Raw genomic sequence first — 14,299 nt, 5'->3', positions numbered from 1 at the left:
TGAATTTTTGAGGGAAGATAATTTGAATAAGGCTAGCTTTTTTAAGAGTACTTTTGCACATCCATAAATTGCCTACAGATTCTGCCGTAAAGCAAAATTCAACGAAAACTTGGAGAATCCTGCTTGGGTCAAACTGTAGGTATTTATTTCATTTATTAAATTTATGTCGTGCATTTTGATTCAGAATAGTGCTCAAGGCAGCTAACGATAAAATATAGATAAAATAATGTCATAATTAAAACATTAGAAATCGAATAAAACACATCCAATAAAAACACGTCAAAAACACATAAATGAGAAATAAATGTTTTAGGGAAGTTGAAACACTTTGATCAGTTTAAACAAATTTCAAAGGAGGGCTTTTCCTTTTCTCTCCTTTTTCTCTGCCTTTCCCTTTCAAATGGCTTACCAGAGAAATTTGGCAATATTCTTGTCTAAATCTTGACATTTCCTTTTATGGTTTACAAGTAATAAATGTAAAATACAGCGATCATTCCATTGAATTTTTATACCGGTTCTCTTCTAACTTTTAGAACATTGGCATATTTCTTTGAAGCAGTTATATTGGCTATTTATTTATTTATCGAAAAATTAAGGGAAATACCTTTAACCTCTTGGCACCACTATATTTTGTTTTCGGTTGGGTTTTGAATAATTTTTGGTAGTGTTAGATACTCTGTGGTTGAGGGGCAACATAACTCTGGGCCCAAAAGTCATATGTAAGCCTCTGCATCCGATGTTGTGTCCTAGTGGTAGGCACATACACATACCCACAAATATGCACTCACATATACATATATTCTGAGAAAGGGGAGCAGAGGATCTTTAGAAACAGCACAACACATGCATTTCATAGGAGCTGCATGAGCTGGCAAAACTAGTAGCTTGCTCTCCTCACCCCAACTTTTTGGCATTGTGAGAATAGGTGGAGTTTTCCTTTAAACACACCCACACAGTGTACTTTGGTGAGGGTTTTTTTTTTTAATTCATTACACTTCTATACTATCCAGTTGCCAAAGCTCTCCAGGCAGTTCACAAAATTAAAAAAAAAACCTAAAATACAAGATGATAAAACATAATATAAAACCTTTAATACAAAATAAAAGGCAACAGCAGTGTAAAAATTAAACACAAAACTGAAGGACTGAAACACACAGTGGTGGATAGATGGGTAGTGCTATAAAACCCGTTGGGTGGAGCTTTCAGCCAGTCCCAGCCTCCAAGGAATGGTGACATCATTGCAGCAAGTGAAGAAGGTTATCTGCTGAAGTACATGCAGATGGCTTGCTATGAATCCTTGCAGACTTTCCATCTGACTGGGGCTGAAGGGAAAGTGTTCCTTCCCCCTGAGAAAGCGTGCCCATGTTTGTAAAGTAACACATTTATTTATCTGCAGTTATAAACACATTCTAATGTAGAATACAAATTAACAAAGCAGTTAATTTGCTTCACTCGGATCAACGAACCTTCTCCTGGTTTTCTGCTTGTTTTACAGGTCATTGAAACCAGAAATGTAGAGGCACCCTACTTTTTACCTGAAACCATTTTCAGAGAGAAGTGCAAGTACGAAAAATCCAGCAGTTGATAACATGAAGTTCTGTGATGTTCTTGACTTAAGGGGGGGGGGGGAGGAGAAGGAGGAGGGGGGGAGGAGAAGGAGGAGGAGGAGGGACCATAGCACAGAGCAGAGCCATATCCAGGTTCAGCCCCTGGCATCTCAGGTTCAAAAGACCAGGTGACCAGAAATACCTTTCTCTGCCCGAGACCCTGGAGAACCACTGCCATTCAGTGGGCTAGATGGACAAATAGTTGAACCTGGTATAAGACAGCTTCTTCTATTCCATATAATTTAGAGCAGGGGTGTTGAACCTCAGTCAGTCTGAAGGCCAAATTCCATTTCAGGGAAGCTCTTGAGTGCTGCATTCCAGTGGTGGGTCAGGCCAAAGACAAAGGGGCCAGGCCCCAAAGTACCAGCACATTTTAGCTTAAAGCTCTTCTTGCCAGTAACTGGGCCTTAGGGGAGGCATTTCAACCTTTCAAAATGAGAAGAAACTGCACAAATGGGGTGGGGACATCTTGGTAACCCCGCAGGGCCAGATTGGGACCCCAGGCAGGCTGGATTTTGCCCCTGGTCCTGAGGTCCTGTGCCCCTGTTTTAGAGGTGAACTAAGGACACAATGCATTCATTCCCAGGCATCAGAACATTGGAGACCCCCCCCCTTCCTCCTTCTGTCCTTCATTCTCCATCTCTCTTCCTTGGAATGTATTATACTCAGCTGAACACAGGCCAATGTGCATAGCCATGACTTGTAATTGAAAGCTGCTCTGTACCTCCAGCACACTGAGTCCAGGTGTTTTGCTCTGGCTACCGAGACTACTTATGCTCAGAGGAAGAGCAATCCACATTCCTGGGGAGGAATAGGGCTGCTAGGTCCCTCTGGAGGAAGTGCAGAAAAAACTCCAGTGATGTATAATAGTTGGTCATGTTAGTGGTGGGGGCAAATGTCAATGGGAGAGGGGAGGGGAAGACAATGGCTCTGTCATGTTCTATGTAGGGATGTATGAGAATCTTGTTTTTGCTCACAAAACATGTGAGCACGCCCTGTTTGAATCTCTGAGGCTTCACATGTGAGCACGTTTGAAGCATGTGTCCTCCAAAAATATTTATGTATGTATGTATTTATTTATTTCATTTCTACACTGCCCAATAGCTGAAGCTCTCTGGGCGGTTCACAAAAAAAATGGATAAAACCAAAAGCCTATCCAGGCCAGTATATTTGCAATATTTGCAAATGGTAGAACACATGTTCACGTTCGTCTCGTTCTCGATTCCCAGTTTGATTTGTGCAAATTTCCTAATTTTCACAAATTACCTCAGTAGACTGAATCAGCCCCACTTTAGTGTATGGGGGGATTTGCACAAATTTGGAAAGTTGCGCAAAGTTGGGGAGATTTGCACAAATCTCCCATTCGATCGCTGCTCGATTTGTGCAATTTTCTCATTCGCACAGAGTGAGCATTGATCGCAAGTTCGCCCATCCCTCCTTCTGTGTGGGTTGCCCTTCTGCGGGCACTGCTCTAGGACACAAAGCCTAATATTGTTTGAAAATCAGATTGAGGGCTGGAACAAAAACTAGTAACAATTTCAGCCTCTGACTAATTCACTCTAATCTGCATTCCTCAATCTGCTGTTTTTTCCCCATTTGTTTATTTAATTATTATTTATATAACAATTATAATTTATAATTATTAATTTCTGTTTTGAAGGCTACCCAAGTCCCTGGAGAAGGATGAAACAAACTTGTTTTTCCTGACCAACCAGATGGCAGAATCACTGGGTGGAAGTGGCTACTGTGTGGAGAGATTATCGGTGCCGTATTTACCTCTCATGACAGGTAAGTCCTTGATGGCTTGCACATGTAGGAACATAGGAAGCTGCCTCGTACCGAGTCAGACCGTTGGTCCATCTAGTCCAGTACTGTCAACAGTGACAGGCAAGACTCTCCGGGGTTTCAAGCAGGCGCTTTTTCTACCCTACCTGGAGATGCCGGGTATCGAACCCGAGACCTTCTGCTCACAACGCATGTGTTCTACCACTGAGCTATAATTCCATTCTTCTGTAGCCATCTATCACCATCTCACATAGTTGCTCTTTAAGGTGTGAAATAATACACAGAATATAATTCTCAACAGGGCATATCTCTGCCAGTTACCATATCCTTATACAGTGTTACTAAAATATATTAGGCCTACATCTCATTCCTCATACTAAAATGTATTAGGCCTACATCTCATCTTCATCTCATCCCTAGGGATGTCCGTCACTGGGAAATCTATTTCATTTTTGGCTTGATGGAGTTCCCCAGTGTTCCCAACTTGGCTTGTATTTGCGGGCTAAAATCCGGGAACTTTTTGCATATTTTTTAATTGGTGCAAATAGAGATTTGTGCAAATTACAGCAGCAATTTGCACAATTCTCTATTTGCATAAATAGAACAAATGCGGATAATCTTCAAACTGGCCCAACTCAATGCAGATCAAGTCAGGCCAGTTCATGGAAAACAGACCGAAGCCTGGGGGACCAAACCAAGGGAAGCTTGTCGAGCTCCATACACACACACACACCTGAACAGATTCCTCCAACATCCCTACTCATCCCAGGGCCAGCAATATAGGTTGCAAATGTAAATCTTATATTGAAAGCAGAATACAAGAACATGCTTGTATTTGAAATACCCTTCACTCAAACATTCCAGTACCAATGTAATCCCAACTACTGAAATTTATATACCTGACACCCTTTGCAGGAGTTTCATTAGTGGTGTAGTTTTGTTTCTGTAGGTATTAAAGCAGTGCTTGCTCCTTGGGGGCCCTTAAGATATTTTGGACTTTGTGAATGATTGAGTGCTATTTTGAGCCACACAAATAAAGCCTTTCCTCTTTAAATGAATGCTTAACGAATGTCATCAGTGTGTATAGGACTAGGGACAATAGCTCAGCGGTAGAGCACATGCTATGCATGTAGAAGTTCCCAAGCACAGCCTTTGGCATCTGGTGGCAGTGCTGGGAAAGACCATTGGATCTGAGACCTTGGAGAGCTGCTGCCAGTTGAACTAAGTAGCAGATAAACCAACTGTCTACCTTCATAAAAGGCAATTCCATGTGGTCTCAGCTTCTGTTATCCTTGATTTGCATCAATTTGCACTGATTATGGAAGCCCTTTTGAAATCTGTGTGTCACAGAAACAACACATCAGGCTTCCACTGCTGGTGAATAACAATGGCTTGGAGCTACTTTTAGGCATGCCCAATGGGCGTCCTTGGGATCTTTTTCTCTTGCAATAGCAGACTCCTTTCCCCACCACTTGTCGTATCACAAAATACTGTGCATTTCAAATGCAGTTAGACCTGTGGCAAAGAAGCTGAAATCCAGAACCCCTCTTGAGTCATCCAGTTCTTTGGATCCTGGCAAAATGTTTATGACTTTTCTGCTGTCCCTGTTTTCTAAATTTTTTGGCTGATGTGTCATCCTAAAGCTTTTGTTTCCATTCTTATGTATCTCTTGAAATTTAGCTCTATTTCCATCTGGCAAAAAGCCTCATAAAAGCAGGTGCAAGTCAAAAGGTAAATTGAGCCCATAAATGCTTATCCTCTCTGTAGCTTTCCCCTGTTGTTCTTAGGATCCATAGGCAGCCCCAAAAGCCCCACACTCATAGATAGAAAGTGTCAGTGTTGTATTTGTTTTTCCTGCAAGTCATGCAACAGTAGCTCTCATTTCTCCATACTGTTTATTTTGAACTCTTACTACTAATACCACACCTTTTTTGACATTTATAAGTGGGTTCAGAACATGGCAGCCAGACTGCTGATTGGAACTGTTGGAACACATCTCATCAGTATTGTCTTCACTGTCTTCTAATTTGTTTATGATCACAATTCAAGATGCTTGTTTTAATGTGGGAAGACCTTGATGGTTTGGGACCAGAGTCTGAAGGACTAACTGTGCACTTGCCTGCTTTCTATTACCTTTACAGGGGGCCTTTTCTCTGAGTTGAGACAAGTTTCTTTTCTCATGAAAATCCATGCACATTTCCTTGCATATGTTTCGCAACGCATACATGAATTGTGCACATTTTTCAGATGTGTGCAGTTTTGAAATGTAATCGTGCTGTCCAACACATTGGGGGGGAGGGGGTCCACAAATCACATTGCAAGCTCAGATTTTTACTGCAGATTGTGTCTGAGTCCATGTTCCGTCCAGAAGATGCAAACTGGGTAAAATCCTGAACTGAAAATGAACTGAAATGAATTTCTCATACATCCCTACTCAGCACAGCCATGAACTGATTGGGTGGCCTTCGACAAGTCACTCTGAGCCTCAGCATATCATCTGTAATGACATCTTTCTTAGATAATAGCCAATCCCCGAAATTCTCTTGGTCACTTTCTGCCATCTATGATCACTACTATGAGGTTAAGAAACAATAAGGGAATGTGATCGTCTGTGCTGATGAAAGGGGAGTGACTATGCAGATAAGCACTGGTTCCTGTTGGCTCCTGCTGAGTTCGATAGAACAAAGTAAATGAGTGCTGCAATCAGGAACACAGATGGGGTGAGGCACCCCTCACCTTGAAGAACTGGGGTCCACTGGTGGCAGAACACAGGTTTCGACTCAATCCAAATAAGTCGCTGAGTATGCACCTTTACTCACTCCCATATAAGTTTACCCATTTGAAATCAATGTAATCATTGTACCATCACTGTGATTGTAAATGAAATCTGAGCTCTGACACTACTGACATCTTCTACTAACTGGAATTCCTGTCAGGTGAGTGGTTTTGTCATAGTACATCTCTATTAGTCAGCACACTGATTGTTATAACAATACATAAGGAATATCTTTAATGACCTTGACTAGTGAAGGCTAAACCAAGTTTCTCTTTTGAGTTTTCTGGAAGAATAAGTCAATACTATACCATAGGGTCTTCATGCATTGGCAATCTGTTGGCAAAAATTTTAAACAGTTGTTTCTGGAAGCTAATTTTCAAAACCATGGATTGGATGCAGGATGTGCATTCCGTGAAAGAAAGGGCCCTTGGAGACAGGACTCCACTTGGAGAAGGTCCCTCTGCCTGATTTTTGGAAATACCACCACCACCACCACCACAGTTCACCCCATTAAGCAGGCAATCCTGACTCTCTGTGTAGCATTTTCAGGGGACTGGTGGGGCTGCTGTAGGAAGTCAGGAGTAGGGAAGCCCACTTCCATCAGCACAGTTGATCCAGCATCAATCTGGATCCAACCCATCGAATGCAGCCAGGAGCATGTTATCATGTTTTTTTGTTACAATGGAGAGCAAAAAGGTGGCTAGGTACTGCAAATTTGATTTGGCCCACTGCAGTTTAGGGCAAAGAAAATAGGAAAGTAAAATTATGTTGAGCAGGGGGTTGGACTCAGTGGTCTTATAGGCCCCTTCCAACCATACTATTCTATGATTCTATGCGTGATGAAGTCATCATTTCTCTTGTTGTCCAGACGAAGACAGACTGTCCAGGAGGAAGAGTATTGTGGACACCTTATCAATTCAGGTGGACATTCTGCCTGGTTGCAATCTGGAAGAAAAGGTATGTAACTTCTCGATGAAGGAAAAGAAGAATGAAACTTTTCCATGTGTTCTTCAGTTGTTTCCAACCTACCTTTGGGGTAGTTCAAAGGAAGGGGACGGGGGGAAGTCCACCTGAGGAACTCCTATGTGTCTGCCATGAAACCCCCTGCACATTGTAGATAATTCTGGGACATGCTGTCATGTAGGGCACACAGCCATCTCTCACAGAGTGTTGGATAGGCTATTGTTCCTCATTGGTACCCAGTGGTGTACCCTGCCTGAACTGAGACTGCATAGAACCCATTCATTTCCCTCCTTCTGTAAAGGTTGCCATTGCTGAGGAAGACTGACAGTGGTGAGCAAAGTATCATTCTGGGAAGCGTGGCCACCATATTTGGCCTTACATTTAAAAAATCCAAAGAACATCGGGATTCCCTGGAAAGCCATTTCAGTGTTCAGATGAATGTAGTTAATATTCTGCTTCCCTAAATGTTTGTTCTGCCATGCTTGCTTGCTGTGGCAGCATGTCGTCACTGCAATGCCAGCATAATATCCATGTTTCATGCCTGTGTCACTTTTACTGTGCTGTTGCGCAGCTGATTGAAAGCATCGCACAGAATCAGAAAAAAAAATGTTCGCCGACATACTTATGCATGGGTAAATATACCTACATGAATACATTACTCAGAGTTCATGTGAAATGTATACATGTAGCAAACTTCCCCACAAAACACGATGGGACTTGGTTGTTTTGCACATCTCAGGAGCCCCCCACAGGCGTACCTCTAACTTTGTACAAGCTACACATAAGAGAGCAAGATTGGATCTGCCTGCTCCCAGCTGCCAGACCAGCCATCCCTCTGGTCCTGTGTGGCAATTGCACTTTGGACAGGGTAGGCATGATTTGGGCACCTGCTAAGGCCTACACCCTAGCATGGGCCCACTGAAAAGAGGCCCTTGGAGTTCTTCCTCCTCCTCACCGTTGCAACCTACTTGTTCACCTGCCTCTCACTCTGGCCCAGATAATGGAACTGATGAGAAGAAGGGTAGAAGATGCCACTGCCTCCTTGTTCACTGGCTGTCTGCCTGGCAAGCAAGCAGGGAAGTGGTAGCAATTATGAGAAAGAGGATAAGGAGCAACAGTAGCTGGTGACAACAGGAGTGAGAAAGTAGACTCACTGAGGGAGGGGGCCCATTGAGGATGTCTTGCTCAAGGCCCTTCAGAAACCTGAAGCTGGCACTGACTTCAGACATCTCATTGGAATGGAGTCCTATGTACACAGCATCCATGATCCAACAACACACGTATGCCTTATCCCAGCAGTCTCTTTTGCAGTGTGAGGATCACTCAGATCAGGCCTATGCATGTTGGCCCATGCACCCACCCCCTATTCCAACATGACTTCTGTTGTACAAATGTGGGAGGGGGGGCGGTAAGCACTGCCTCCACTGTGCATAAGCCCTGCACTTTGAGACACCCCAATAATAGGACTTGGGGCATACCTGTTCCTTTTGTTGAAATTCCTTTATCTGAACATAACCAGTTTTTATTTGTATGTATTGTTGAGGAAGCAACAGTGATGTTCAAGCACTGTTTCATTGCTTGAGCAAAGAAATGCAAAGTTTATGGGTGGAATCCTGAGCATGATTGGATGTGTGTTAAATCTTATTGATTCAAACAGGAGTTAAGCACTTAGAATAAAAGAAGGAACCTGGTGGATCAGACCAAGGGTCTATTTCAGGGGTGTCAAACGTCAAATTCAGTTTTGGAGAAGCTCTTGGGGGCCACATTCCAGTGGTGGGTGGGGCCAAAATAAAACACATACCAGCATAGTTTAGCTGAAATCTCTTACTGCTAGTAACCAACACTTAGGAGCAGCATTTCAACCTTTTAGAATGGGGGAAAAGCTGTACAAAAGCCAGGAAACCACCAAACAAGCAATGGCTGAGGAAAGGGTGTGGGGCCAGGGGAAGGGGGCATGGCCACACTGGATTGGGACTCCAAGTGGGCCAGATTTGGCCCACAGGCTTGAGGATCATCACCCGTGATCTGCCTAGTATCGTGTTTCCAACAGAGGCCAGTCCAGTGCCTCTGGTAAGCCCCAAAGAAGAGTATGAAGGCAACATCCCATTCCCTGCTGTGTGTCCTCATCATGTTCTGATATGTAGAGATTTATTACTTCATTATCCGGAGGTTCTATTTAGCTATCTTGACTAATAGCCATTAAACATAGGATCACCTGGTAGTAGCCAGGATTGTGATCTCCTTTTCCAAAATCTACTGTACTGAAAGACTTTTTAACAGGAGAAAAAGCCAAGAAGTTGTGCAAAGGGTTGTTTTCAAGCAGAAAATTTATTTGAGGTACGTGAGACGAATGGTGGCTGGCTTATAACTCCAGTTAGTTTGTCATCTTCATCGTTGTTGTTTCTTTAGGTGAATAGCACCGAGGAGATCACCTTTGAAACCCTGAAGCAGGCAATAGGTAAGATAGATTGCATTTCTGTATTCAGTAAACTGCTCACAAATCTCTGTGTAATAGAAACTGTTTACTATTGTTACTGTTGTTAGGTGAAGACTTTTTTTTAATTCTCCCAGGCATTTTAAGAACTGTTTCTAGTGCTTTTGGATCACTGCACTTTTATTGCCGCTGGGCTGACTTTAGTTTTATGTGCTGCAGAGTTTTGACCCTTTGCTGCCAGTTTTATCGTGTGCTGTTTTTTGGTTTGTTTGTTTGTTTTTTTCATTTGTCTTATTGTTTGTATTACATTTCTGATGTATTGTGCACCACCCAGAGCACTTGGGTTATTGGGCGGTTTAGAAGGTTAATTAATTAATTAAAGAAATAATACTAGAAAAAAGTTGGATTTAGCATTCTGAAGGCAAAAGCATAGATGTGATAGTGCATAGATGTCTGTGTCAAAATCAGGTTCCCGCCGAACCCCTCTACGGCAGGAGAAGGGGTGGGTAGAAGTGGGATACCAACAAGGGTACATTTGAGACTAGGTGATAACTTTTCAGAGCCAGCGAATCTAATTTGGCTTCTTCAGTACTGGCTTTACCACTGCCTACTTCAGGGTGGCTGGAACTACACTGCTTCTTAATGAAGCATTTATCACCTCTGAAGTCCAAGAGCTGGATCCAGAGTTACACTGGATCAACTGCATTGATGTAGGTGGACTTCCTCGCAACCTCCTTCCCATGGCAACCCCTCCAGCCCCCTGAAAATTGCTACACAGAGAGTCAGGAGACCCTTGTGAATGGGGTGATGTGCGGTATGGGGGGAGGGGAGATCCCTAAAAATTAAGCAGAAGGACCTTCTGTAAGTGGAGCCCTTCCTCTCATGGAAGGCCTCCTCCTCTGAGGAAGGCAGAACCTGGATCCAGCCCCAAATGTATAGCTGAGCCCTGACAGAATTTATTAGCTCAGAAGGGCAAGGATCCAAAGAGGAGGAGGTTGATCTTAACCCTCTAAGCAGCTTGTTAACATCCTCAGGCTGTACAAGCTGAAAAGAATACATACTAGCAGGACCAAATGGTGCTTGGTTACATCCATCTCAGATTCTGATAAAACCATGGCATCCCAGTCATAACTGTATTATTGTAATTCCTTGTAGTAATAAAATAAAACTGTGACATCATCATCAGTTAAAACTCAGAGGGGACCAAAAAGCTCCCTTAAATATTTTAACCAGCTTCCTAAATGTTAGCAGTGCTGAGAATCTTCTGTCCGTTTCATGAGGAAAGACTCCCATGAAGACCATATCTATAGTACCAGTTGACCTGTCTTCCTCCAAGGAATCTAGGATACTGAGACTTATTGCTTGGAGATCCCTAGGTTTTCCATCACACAACCACAGTTCCGAGGATTCCCTGGTAAGACAAAATGCCTGTTAAGACATTTGAAATCTCTGGTGTACAAATTCTTTTAAGTAGCTTTGTTATCCTGCTCTGCCTTCTACATTTCTAAACAGTAGTAAAGGGCCTCATTTCTACATTCCATTCTATATTTTTAAACAGCAGCATGCTGCCATATTAAATTCGAGAATGAAGTACTTTACTTCTCATTGGATGAGTACATGACCTATGTTTCTCTTTGCTTTGCTCCAATGGGCAGTATCCAACTGTTCCGTTAGTGCAAATGACACTGCACTCACAGAAACTAGGTTCTGAACTATGCACAAGAGGAGAATCCAAGTAAAGTTACGTTTGCACAAGCACAGTTGTGTAACCCATTGTGCAACCCATTGCGCAACCTGTTGTGCAACCCATTGCACACTTGCACAGCCGGTTGCACAACCCCATTGTGCAACCAGTTGTGCAAGTGCAATGTCAACCACTTGCACAATAGAAAGATTTGGTGGAGCTCCGCTAGCATCATTTAAGTTTGCTGAATGACACTGTTGGATATTGCCCATTGTCGCTGGTTGTTTTGTTGATGCTATTAGCAGCTTTACAGAAGTGACTCCAATTACTATCTTTTAACTTTTAATAGATAGCAATGGGCTTGAGGAACAAGAGAAGGAAAAGAGGCGGCTTGTGATTGAAAAATTTCAAAAGGCTCCTTTTGAAGAAATTGCTGCACAGTGTGAAACCAAAGTGAGTATTTGGCCCATGGTCTGCAACCCGCTTGCTCAAGTGCAACCTTGTTTTAGGGATGGCGGAGAATTCCGCCACAGATTTCAGTGAGGCCGAATGCACTGGCATTCGGCCCCCTGAAATCCGTGGTGGAATGGCCTGCCCCCCGCCCCCCTGCAGATCCCCCTCGTGACGAGACTTACCTGGGGCGGATGTGCTGGATGGCGGCGGCTCCAGCGGCGGCTTTGGCGGCGGCAGCGGCTGGTCTTCCGACCGGCTGCCACTGCCGCCATTTGCAATCTGGTCTTTTTTTTTTTACCCAGACGTGATAGGCTACGTAAAGACTTGCGTAGCCTATCACATCTGGGTTAAAAAAAAAATTAAAAAGGTATACGCAAATGGCGGCGGCTACAGCGGCTGCCATTTGCGTTCCTTATTTTTTGCTGTTTTAGGCTACATAAATATTTACGTAGACTATTATGGCGAAAATAAAGGGGAACGGAACTAGCGTAGTGGGCGCTATTTGCATTCCTTTTTTATTCGCCGTTTTAGCCTATGTAAATATTTACGTAGACTAAAACGGCGAAAAATAAGGAACGCAAATGGCGGCCACCGTAGCCACCGCCATTTGCGTACACGTTTTTTTTTTACTTTGCCGTGATAGGCTACGTAAATATTTACGTAGCCTATCACGGTTAAATACAGGGACGCAAACAGAGGCAGCTACAGCAGCCACCATTTGCGTTCCTGCTGCGCAGCAACCGGATGTCCTGCCTGGCACGGAGCGGAGCCGGCCGGGCAGGACTCCGGGGGAAGGGACGGAGCGCCTTCCCCCCAAAGCAAAGCAGATCCGCGGAAGGCGGGTTTCTTATACCTCATTAGTAATAAAAGTCAGAGGGTGAGCTTGGCCCCTATGCAAAGACTCTCCATGATTCCATACACATTCATACCACTTGGTGAACATCTCACTAATATGGCTACAGGAATGGTCTGTTGGTGAATAGGACTTATAGGGAATAGGAAAGGCCCCTGCGGTATGGATATGGACAAGGTAGGAGGCAGAAACAGGGATGTACAAGAATTTTGTTCCTGTTCACAAATCTTGCAAACATGCCCCATTTGCAGCCACAAACATGGGCAGGAGCACAGTTCTCGAGAAATTTTTGCCATTTCCCAAGCTTGCAATCATGTTTCAAAGTGTGCACCTGCACAAGTGCGCACTTCTGAAAATGCACATTTGCCCCCTAAATCTGCATTTTCATGCTTTAGCCTATGGGGGGAAAGTACGCATTTCGGGTGCGCACTTTTTCCCATTTAAAAACAGAAAAGAAAAAGACACACATGTTCAGGCACATGAATGAGGCGAACCAAGCTCTGAGGAGGAATTTGGAGTTCTTCAATGAGCTCAACCATCATATCACCCAAGTGAGGAGAGAGGGAGGAAGCAGGAGCCAAGGGAAATGAAGGTGGGCAACATCTTCTGGGATGGGATGTGGCCAGTTAAAGCCACACTACCACCAAGGACAAAAAAGGGGTGGAGCCAAATGCAGATGGGAAGGACCAAAATACCAACACATTTTAGCTTAAAGCTCTTGCTGCCAGAAACTAAGCCTTAGGAGAGGGATTTCAAAATTTCAGAATGGGAAGAGTATTGCATGGAAGCCTGGAAACCACCAAATGACTGGGGTCAGGGAAAGCGGGCATGGCCTTCTGGGGACCACAAGTGGGCCAGATTTGGTCCACAGGCCTGACGTTCAACACCACTGGCATAAGGGAAGCAGTCCAATCCAGCACATGGGCATCCCAGGGGTACTGCCAGCAGCACAGCAGCATTGCTTCTGGTAATTACATCATGCCCATTCCATGCATAAAGTGGATGCTTGGTACTGTTGTAAACTGATACGGCAATATTAGTATTGCAAGCTCTCAGTTGTCCAGACTAATTTGCCCGAAGGGTGCAGCAGCTACCCAGCTTGTCCCTATAATATCCAATCTTCACTCTCTGCAGGCAAACTTGCTGCACGAGAGGCTGACACAGATATTGGAGCTCACCATTCGGTAAGTCTTTATGCAACATTTTTACTGGAGCTTGTGAAAAATATGCATAACAGATTATTCCAAGTTTCTACAAGTGTTTGTTTTTAACATTTATATACCACCTTATCTGCTAAAAAGCCATCAAGGCTGTCTACAGCAATGTAAAACAATAAAACAAGGATACTAAGGGTACAATCCTATGCATGTTAAGACAGAAGAAGTCCTACAAGTCACAGCATCCCCCATGCCAGCTGGGGAATGCTGAGAGTTGTAGGACTTCTTTTCTGTCTAAACATGCATAGGATCTCACCCTAGAAACATTAAAATTACACATTTTAAAAGGCTAAATTAGACATGTAGAAGAGGGCCTTTAGAGGACACCACTGAAAGAGCTTTCCCCTGCGTTGCTCCCAAACTGTGGAATGCGCTGAAGCGTGCACGTGCACACGCACACACTTGGCTTTTAGGAAGGGTGTGAAGACCTCTCTTTTTATTCCAGCCTTTTGAATTATGCCATGGTTTTAATGTTTGGCTGTTTGCATTTTCTTGTTTTAAATTGTTGTGCGCCACCTTGATGTCTT

The 14,299-nt window shown here is 43.6% G+C and overlaps 1 protein-coding gene across 5 annotated transcripts in view; it reads left to right on the top strand.

Moving 5' to 3' along the window:
- Window positions 1–14,299, top strand: part of EFR3A (EFR3 homolog A) — a 110,953-nt gene that overhangs the window by 89,301 nt on the left and 7,353 nt on the right. For 4 of the 5 annotated variants that reach the window (XM_084848786.1, XM_084848789.1, XM_084848787.1 and 1 more), the window contains 6 exons: window positions 1,496–1,563; window positions 3,268–3,395; window positions 7,037–7,125; window positions 9,541–9,589; window positions 11,599–11,702; window positions 13,690–13,739. In XM_084848786.1, coding sequence (XP_084704912.1) covers window positions 1,496–1,563; window positions 3,268–3,395; window positions 7,037–7,125; window positions 9,541–9,589; window positions 11,599–11,702; window positions 13,690–13,739 — 488 coding nt within the window. Of the gene's footprint in view, window positions 1–1,495; window positions 1,564–3,267; window positions 3,396–5,072; window positions 5,124–7,036; window positions 7,126–9,540; window positions 9,590–11,598; window positions 11,703–13,689; window positions 13,740–14,299 lie in introns of all 5 variants that reach the window. The other variant, XM_084848790.1, reaches the window with a different exon arrangement.

Source organism: Heloderma suspectum, chromosome 4 (genome assembly GCF_057233095.1).
Source record: "Heloderma suspectum isolate Gila_16-S chromosome 4, 16-S_ref, whole genome shotgun sequence".
Classification (NCBI taxonomy): domain Eukaryota; kingdom Metazoa; phylum Chordata; class Lepidosauria; order Squamata; family Helodermatidae; genus Heloderma; species Heloderma suspectum.
Note: the sequence above shows the minus strand (reverse complement) of the source record. Positions and strands in the feature narration are given on the sequence as shown.